This window comes from Phragmites australis, chromosome 2, assembly GCF_958298935.1.
Source record: "Phragmites australis chromosome 2, lpPhrAust1.1, whole genome shotgun sequence".
Lineage (NCBI taxonomy): Eukaryota > Viridiplantae > Streptophyta > Magnoliopsida > Poales > Poaceae > Phragmites > Phragmites australis.
In genome coordinates, this window is record NC_084922.1 from 26,915,554 (window position 1) to 26,923,930 (window position 8,377).

The following is an 8,377-nucleotide window of genomic DNA, read 5'->3' on the forward strand; positions in this document are numbered from 1 at the left end:
GCTACAGAGTTTGGTGGCGGAGGGAATTTGGATTTAAGACGTAGACACATTCTTCTTCCCGTACACAATACACGCACAATATATACGTACCACGTTTTGTAGCTGTATTGTATGTGTCATAACAGTTATGTGAAAATAATAGAATATTAGAAATCTGTTGCGAAAGAGAATGTTGTTGAAATGCTAAAACCTAAAGAGAACAAGTATAAAAAATCCTATGAGAAGAGAATGAAACGAAGGAAACAATTAGGATGATCTTAGCCCCGCGGCGGGCACGTATTGGCTACGAGCGCGGAACAGTAATTTCGCCGTTCCACGGCCCCGTCCGCCTCAACCCAAACCCAACTCGTCCCTTCCCTTCCCGTCCCGTTTCACGAGTCCCTCCGCTGTCCCCTGCTCCCCCTTCCTCTCTCCCCTACGATTCGAGCTCTTTCGCCTCACAAAAACCAAACCCACAACCGCACGAGAAAAAAAAAATCTCACCACACCGCGCCGCGACCAAATCTAGGGTTGGTTGGTTCGTTCGCCATGGCCGACCCGCCGCCCCCGGACGCGCAGCCACCGCCCGCCGCCGCCCCCGAACCCGTCGAAGTTGAGAAGGCCCCCGCGGCGCCGCTCACGCCGGAGCTGGACGCCGCTGCGGCGGGGGTGGATGAGGAGGAGTACGTGAGCGACCCCGAAGACGCGCCGCTCCCGACGATGCGGCGCCGGGAGGCCAGCGACGACGAGGGGTCCGAGGACGGGAGGCCTAGGGCGCGGATCGGGCCCGACCACGACGACGACGGCCAGGGCGCCCCCGAGGCGTACGACGACGAGGTGGATGACGAGGAGGACGAGGAGTACTACGACGAGGAAGAGGAGGATGTGGGCGAGGGGTTCGGGGGGGAGTACGGGGGGCGCGCACCGCCGGCGCTGGCGCCGCCCAAGGAGGACGGCGGCGGTGGCCAGGGGACGCCCGGGGAGGAGGGCGGGAAGGCTGGGGAGGAGGGGCTGGCGGAGGGGGAGGTGGAGGGCGAGGGGGAGGAGAAGGAGCAGGAGCCGTTCTCGGTGCCCACTTCCGGTGCCTTCTATATGCACGATGACCGGTTCCAGGAGGAGAACCGCGGCCGGCGCAGGTGTGTGTGGCTTCCTTGGAAGTACATATTCAGTTCTAGCTCATAGTTTCTGTATAATCGCAGTTCTTCATGTGTAGTTTGATTTGGGCCAGAGGTTTAGACTTTAGGGTCTGTTTGCTCTGTGTCCGGCATTGCCAAAATGAGGGCAACAAAATTGTTTGCTCAAATTTGGTCAACTCTGGCTCCTAAAACGGATTATAGCTCTGAATAAGACAGAACTGTAACAAAAATTTGGCATCGAACCTAACGGTGGCCAACTTTGGTCAAACTTGCCAAAATTTTGGTAACAACCTTTGGTTCTCTTAGGCATCATACTAAATGGCCATAGACTTTAGTAAAGGGGACCAAAAGTTATTGAATATGGCTTGGACATTAATGAAAACTAGGGGATAGGGTTAGGTTTGTATCAGCTGGAGTTCCGATAAAACACAGCGATTGTCTGAGCATAAAAACATTCCATTAGAAAACCTCAGCTTTTGTGCATTTGAGACTCAGAATTCTAGAAAGCCAGGATATCGAATATCGTCCGCCACCATCTCAAGTTCTCAACTTTTCCCCCCCTTCTATATGATAGGTTATGGATAGTTGCATTCGATGCCAAACACCATTGTGATCGAGCTGGAAGCAGAGGTTAAGTATCCAGAGAAAGCACACAAATTCTCAATGTGGTCATAATGACATGTACAAATAATCGATAATATTTTGCAAATAAAGAGTACTGGTTTAAATGGTTCCTACCTAGACAACACCCAGCACCACCATTCTGCTTTAGAACACTGATAAAGAGTTAAGGATTAGAAACAAATGAAATCAAAATAGAAGTTTTAGAGCAGGAAACCACATAGGAAATAATGCTTACTAGTAACTACGGACCAGGGACTATACTATAGTAGTTTGCTGGAATGCAATGAAAACATTTGTTTCTCACTGGGGCTGGTTGCGGTACTCTTCTACTGTTTCTCGTATTTGGTAGTCACTTGGGATTGCTCATGGTTTTGGACTTAAGTTGCTTGTTTAGGATGCTGGAATGGTAGTGGATACTAGGCAGTGAACACTTGGATTGCCTAATTGGGAAGGGAAATGTTAGTTTAGTACTATAGTTTTGGCCATTTGGGGAACAATGGTGCTATTGTTTCATGTTAAGTATGTTCTCTATGAGTATTCATAACTTTATTTTGTGCTTTTTGATGGCGTTCATCAATGTTTCCTTAGGCATTGCAACATGTAGGTTTCAGTATAATCAGATTGCTTTTTTTTGAGGAAAAGTATAATCAGATGGTTAATCATTGCTCTCACTAGAATGGGTTGATCGGTGGTTCATAGAAATATAGAATGCTGGAAACCTTGTAGTTGTGAACATCATCACACATTCTTTAAGAGATTAAGAAAAAACCTCGTCTGCTAATGGCCTTCAGTGCAAGGAGCCACTGAGCATGACCCACTGTATGCTTTCAGCTTGGGGCAAGTATACTGCTGTGGTTTCTGTTCAGTCAATTTGCTTGTGCAAGCAGGTTTTGTCATAATGCCACATGCCAATGGGTAATACTGGCTGTAGTTAATGCTTCATATTAATCTGCATGTGTACTGACCGTTTCCTCATTCTCTAAACAGGCGAATGTTTGGTGGGAGGAAGTTATGGGATGCTAAAGATGATCAAGCTTGGGTGCATGACAGATTTGAGGAGATGAACTTGCAAGATGAGCGCAATGAAGTAATTGCTCACGACCATTGGTGTGCAAAGTCAAGCTTATCTTTTGCCACGAAACAAATCTCAAGGATGTAAAATCTTTGTATTGCAGGATAAGCGGATGCCAAGAGGTCGTTTTAGAGGTCGTGGTGCTGGAGGTAAGGCACGAGGTGGTGGTCGTGGTTTTCCTAGAGGAGGAAAGCAACACAATTACCATGAAGATGGTAACACCCAAAACCGCCCCCCAAAGGTTGTTAGAGGGAGAGGACCTCGACGTTATGAAGCTGTTGCAAGGAACAACAGAGAGTTTGTTGGATCCCAGCGTAAACAGTGAGCGATAAATATCCTGGGACATTTAAAACATAATTATTTCTGGTCAGTACCGCACCTTTGCTTGTGATTTTGTTCTCTTACGCTGTTTTCTCATTGCTTGTTCAGAGCAGCAAGATTTCGAGAACCTGCTCCAAATGCTGCTGCAGCCAGAGAGAGTGGTCAAGTTTCACATGCGCAGCCAGAAGCTGCCCCTACTAAAACGAATGCCATCAGTTCAAGCCTAAATTCTGCGTCGCCACCATTTTACCCCTCTGGTGCATCCAAACAAGAATTTTCTGTAGCAGCTCAAAGGAGGGACATACAAGCAGGTTCTAATAAGGTCCTTCCATCTTCCATGAAGATGGATGATAACTTAAAGCTACAATCTGGTTCGATGGTTAGAGGGAGAACAACTATGGATTATGTGGGACGTGATAGGTTTCATGCTGATGGTCCTGTTAGGTCATCTCCTGGAAGGGGGGTGGCAACATCGTTGAATTCATCAGGCTTCACATCATCATCAGTTAATCCTGGCCAATCCCCTATTGTCAGGGCTTCAGAGGGGAATTCAAGCATCGGGATTTCTTCAAATAATCAGGTCACTTCATCACTTCACCAAACGTTGAGGATTTCTACGCAACCGCAAAGTCACACATCACTCATGCACCAGAAGTCAGTCCAAGTGCAGAATAAGTCTGCAACGAGAATACCAACTCAACAGTTGAGCCATCGGACTGGCAATCCTTCGCCAGCTGCTCAGCATCTACCTGTTAAATCAACTGAAAGTGGTGAGAATGGTTCATATCCTAGTCCGAATAATTCCAAGACATCTTCTGCAGTGGGAAAAGCCAACAACCAGGAAACTGGAAGGGGCTCATTTATGTATGGTGGAGCCCAAGTTATTGGTGCTGCTGGAGCTGTTGGACTTTCCCAGGGCGATCAAAATTTTCCTGGCACTCCAGCTCTGCTGCCAGGTTTGCTTCCTTAATAATTCAGTGTACCTTAATTTTCTTTTAGTGTTTTGATTATTATTTTTTATTTTCTGATGAAATCACTTGAACTCATTGCATTATCTATTTTTTCTCACCTGTAATGCAGTGATGCAATTTGGGGGTCAGCAACCTGGTGGTCTTGGAGTTCCTACTGTTGGTATGGCCCTCCCTGGCTATGTAGCCCAACAGCAGATGGGAATGGGAAATAATGAAATGACATGGTATATTTCATTATATCTTGCTAGATTTGCTACCGTTTCGATTCTGTCTACAGAATAATATTTGTTGTGGTGTTGATGTGTTACTGGAAGTAATGTTAATTGTGTGGGTTCTCTAAGACAACAAACTGGATTAAACAGCAGCTGTATTCGCACTAAAATCTCATTACTGTCTTCATTTTGCTGAAAATACATTTATTTCATTCACCTTATAGCAATGCTTTCACTTTCATGCACTTAGATAGTACGAAGGGGGTATTCATTAACTCAATTGCTTTGCAATATTTGTTTATTTGTTAATTATACGGATACAATCTTTTCATGTTATTGGATCTCATGTATTCTACAACTCTTTCAATTTGTTGCTGTACATGAATTTGTCTTCTCCGACTTAACATATTGGCGAGGATTAGCCCTCCTATTTTCTGCATGTTTTTTGTTATTTGCCTTACAACACTTAAAATTGGTACAGGTTGCCATTATTGGCTGGTGCAGCCGGTGCTTTTGGAGGATCATATCCACCTTATATAGCCCTTGATCCGAGCTTTTACTCTAGACCTTCAGGACAGACATCATCGTCAGTTCCATCCAGGTGAAAATACTAAAGCTTGGAGAGCACAGGATTTAGAGGGATACCTTGCAGTGCTCATAATTTTTTCACCTCTGCCCTATTGTCTGATTGTATAACGTATTGGGCCTTGTTTTTGTTGCGTCATCCATAAAAATATTCTAGAGAAAGGGCACCAACTAATCTTTATTATTTTTCAGGGAACCTAGTGCTAACAGAGGGTCTAAATCTCCTCCTCGAAACGGTCAGTTGTACTTCATATTTATTATGCATTGAAAATAATGTATTAGCTCATGCTACAATTTGTAAACTGCTTCACTAATATTTGTCTACTTGCACTGCAGATATTGGGAATGAGGAGCTTGATCAGCGCCAGAACAAGCCTAGGAGGTTAAATATTCTCTCACTGTTTTGACTTGCAAATTACGTTGGTGTTTGTTACGTCAATTGTTAGCTTATGCATGTTATGCACTGTTGTATTGCAGATACTCAGAGATGAACTTCAGTCAGTGAAGCACCATGTAAGGTGAATTGCATCTGAATAAGCTGCTTATGGTTAGTTACTTATTGTTTCTGATATTGCCTATTTACCTTTTTTTTCCTGTTCTTAAACTCATCTGTGGCTTATGTACTATGCAGGCCCTATTTTAGGCCCTTGGTGATCTCCAGTTTTGATCTGGAGCACTTTGGGTGGCTTGGTATCGTAAATTATGTTAGGTACTGTCTATTAAACATCTTCAAGTGCCCTATCAAATGTACATGATGCATATATTTGAGAGAGGAATGTACATTATGTCTGTAATTCACTGTTCTTAGTTTGAAAACCACATCGTTACACACCCCATCTTATGGATAGCTTGTTTTTTCTTTCCAATCCCAGACATTTCTTTCTCAGATGTATTTCTACTATGTTGAAGGATCAGTAACAAGAAGAGATATAGGGAAAAAAACGCGCTTGTCAGACTTCAGATACATGATTAATCCATAGGGATTGTTTTGATTTGTGTATCTTCTATGCTACCCTGCTCCATATATATATCAATAACACTTCTTCCAGCCTTATTCAGATCCCATTTTAATCTCACATGGAACAAGGATTGGTAGTCCTTTTTTTCCACATATGCTGCCGCAATAATTGTATATCCATCTTTTGAATATAACCACCAATATTCAATTAATTAGGGTATTTGAAGGGAGACGTGTAAAATGACATGCATTTTCCAAACCAAGCTACTTTTCCTATAATTTAGACTGCAGTTCTATATTCTACAAATATTCTGATGTATAATTTTGACTGGCATTTGAGAGGTGATAACATTTTTTGGCAGTTAGATTTACTTTGTGCCTAACTGTTAGAACTGTGCATTTGCCAGGTCCTATAAATGCCTGTTTGGTCTGGAGTTATCTGATGAGGTCACTTCACAGCAGAGCAGGGGTGGCATTCGTCACTTGAATTGTAGTAAGCATTTTTCTGAGAGCACTACTTTTCTAAAGTGTAGTTTCAGTTTGACAACAATGTGACTGATGGCATCATGAAATTTTAGGTGTTGCTCGGTTGTGATGCATCTGGAAATGTCATATTCGTTGGCTGCGCCTGAAGATGTGGGTGGTTCTTGAAGAAAGCTTGGAATAATGATTTGCGTTGGTTGAAGTTTTGAGTTTTTTTAAGTACATCTTGCTAGTGACTCCAATTGGTGTCAGTCTACTCTGATGTACCTATCCTCTTATAGTGGTTGGTAAGACCAAGTGCCTTTAGGCTGCAGTTTGTATCTTTTGGAATCTGTTGAAATGTGGGTGCGGTTTGTGACTATATTCAATGAGTTCGTGCAAGATGACATAGTGTTGTTTTAAAACCCAAGCAGGTACCCCCATAAAACTGTTCCCATTGTTTCTGTTACATGACAGTTGTTTGTGATCACAGAACTGGGTAGGATAACCATTTTCTGGATCATTAGAAGGAAAAAGTTCCAGGGACTTATCGTGGAAAAGAGCTAGTTGCTGCCTGATCTGATGAAAGCCTGAAGCCAGCCGGTTTGATTCAAAACCTGACAGAGCCTATATAGGTTCTATGCCGAGAACGGTCGGCATGGTAATGCTTTGATTGGTAAGGAGGTTCCATGATTCTTTCTGCACATGCCTGTTGGCTATGGCTACAAAATTATCTCAAAGGTGTATTGACGTCTCCATTTATTCTGTTATTATCCTGTGTAATCAGTATCGCCAAAAATGTTCCTGGCAGTGGTTTAGAAGAATCACATTAAGATGATTAGGGTCTGATTGGTTCCTCGCATGAGAGTAGCTTGGTTTGGCGGATGCAAATATATATTTGTAGCTTAGCTCGGTGAATCTATATCTGTTCATGCAAGTGAGTTTATTTATCAGTGTCATAAAATATTCTCTATGTAAGTAATCAATCATAGCCTCAATTTATGATATGCTCATACAATATTAGATTCGATTAATCAAATAGAAATTCAGTTTAGTCTGTTTATATATATAATCAATCAAACCTTTTTTTTTCAATAAATATAATTTTGATCAGTCTATGTATACAGTGCATGTGGACAAAACCCATGTGGGCTGTTATGAACCGACGTCAAGGATCAACATATGATCAATTAGTCATTAACTGTCATTGCATGTAATCTATGTAATTAGTGTGACTAATGAAGGTGCACCTGTTAGGAAAACCTATCTCCCTAACTGGTGCATTTGCCATCCCTTTACACAGTATATAAGTGTAAATATCATCATCAATAATACAAATTTTTCTTTCTACTCTCGATCTACTATCTCTCCATAGTTCTATTCTAAACATATTATCAGCACGATTGTTCTCCACTGAGCAACAGCAGAGGAAGCAGAGAGGCACGAAGGCCTCTCCCACACGGTGAGTACTTGATGGCATACTTGTTTTGCCCCATACATGGCATACATGCAACTTCCTTTGTTGTTGTGCCGCATCATCCACACCATCGTCGATCACGCCATTGTCCACGCCGTGGTGCTGCTCGTCGTCGGTTTGGCTGCCACAACGGTCCTCCACCAGCCATAACACCTGCAGCAGCTTCGACTGTCGTCTGGCCATCGTCCTTACCACCACGGGCCTATGGTGTGAGATCATTCACGATGGTGGTTCCCAACACGACGACGATTGGCTTCGGACCACCGCCTTTTATGGCAGCACGCCGGATTGCTATTCCTCTCTTCAACGCTCCAATGGCGGTGGTGTCCTCGGAGGAGGAGGAGGAGGATTCGGAGTTCACAGGGATGTACTCCCCAAAGTAAACCTCGCTTACTCCTCCAAGGGAACTCGCCGCACCCACTGCTCCACTTGACGACGCGACGATTATCCGCCGCAACTGGATCTTTAGGATCCATTGCAGCAGAAGCCTCCCTGGAGCCATGGCGAACTACGACCCCTCTTCTTCTATCCGTGGCTTCGACCTCAACATACTGGCCGTGTCATCTTCTTTCGCACCGGC

At 43.7% G+C, this 8,377-nt stretch overlaps 1 protein-coding gene across 3 annotated transcripts; it reads left to right on the forward strand.

Annotated features, from left to right (window-relative positions):
• The first annotated feature begins 335 nt into the window (after positions 1 to 335).
• LOC133906149 (protein MLN51 homolog) lies at positions 336 to 6,750 on the forward strand. 3 transcript variants are annotated; one of them, XM_062347965.1, is made up of 12 exons: positions 336 to 1,115; positions 2,727 to 2,826; positions 2,915 to 3,132; positions 3,241 to 4,088; positions 4,213 to 4,327; positions 4,797 to 4,916; positions 5,093 to 5,136; positions 5,237 to 5,282; positions 5,378 to 5,418; positions 5,532 to 5,609; positions 6,266 to 6,351; positions 6,437 to 6,750. In XM_062347965.1, the coding sequence occupies exons 1-9, from the start codon at positions 529 to 531 to the stop codon at positions 5,403 to 5,405; spliced, it is 2,106 nt and encodes a 701-aa protein (XP_062203949.1). In that variant the 5' UTR covers positions 336 to 528; the 3' UTR covers positions 5,406 to 5,418; positions 5,532 to 5,609; positions 6,266 to 6,351; positions 6,437 to 6,750. The 3 variants fall into 3 exon arrangements, with proteins under 3 accessions (XP_062203949.1, XP_062203940.1, XP_062203933.1); XM_062347949.1 differs by having other exon boundaries at positions 337 to 1,115; positions 5,378 to 5,447; XM_062347956.1 differs by lacking the exon at positions 5,532 to 5,609 and having other exon boundaries at positions 5,378 to 5,447.
• Positions 6,751 to 8,377: the final 1,627 nt, after the last annotated feature.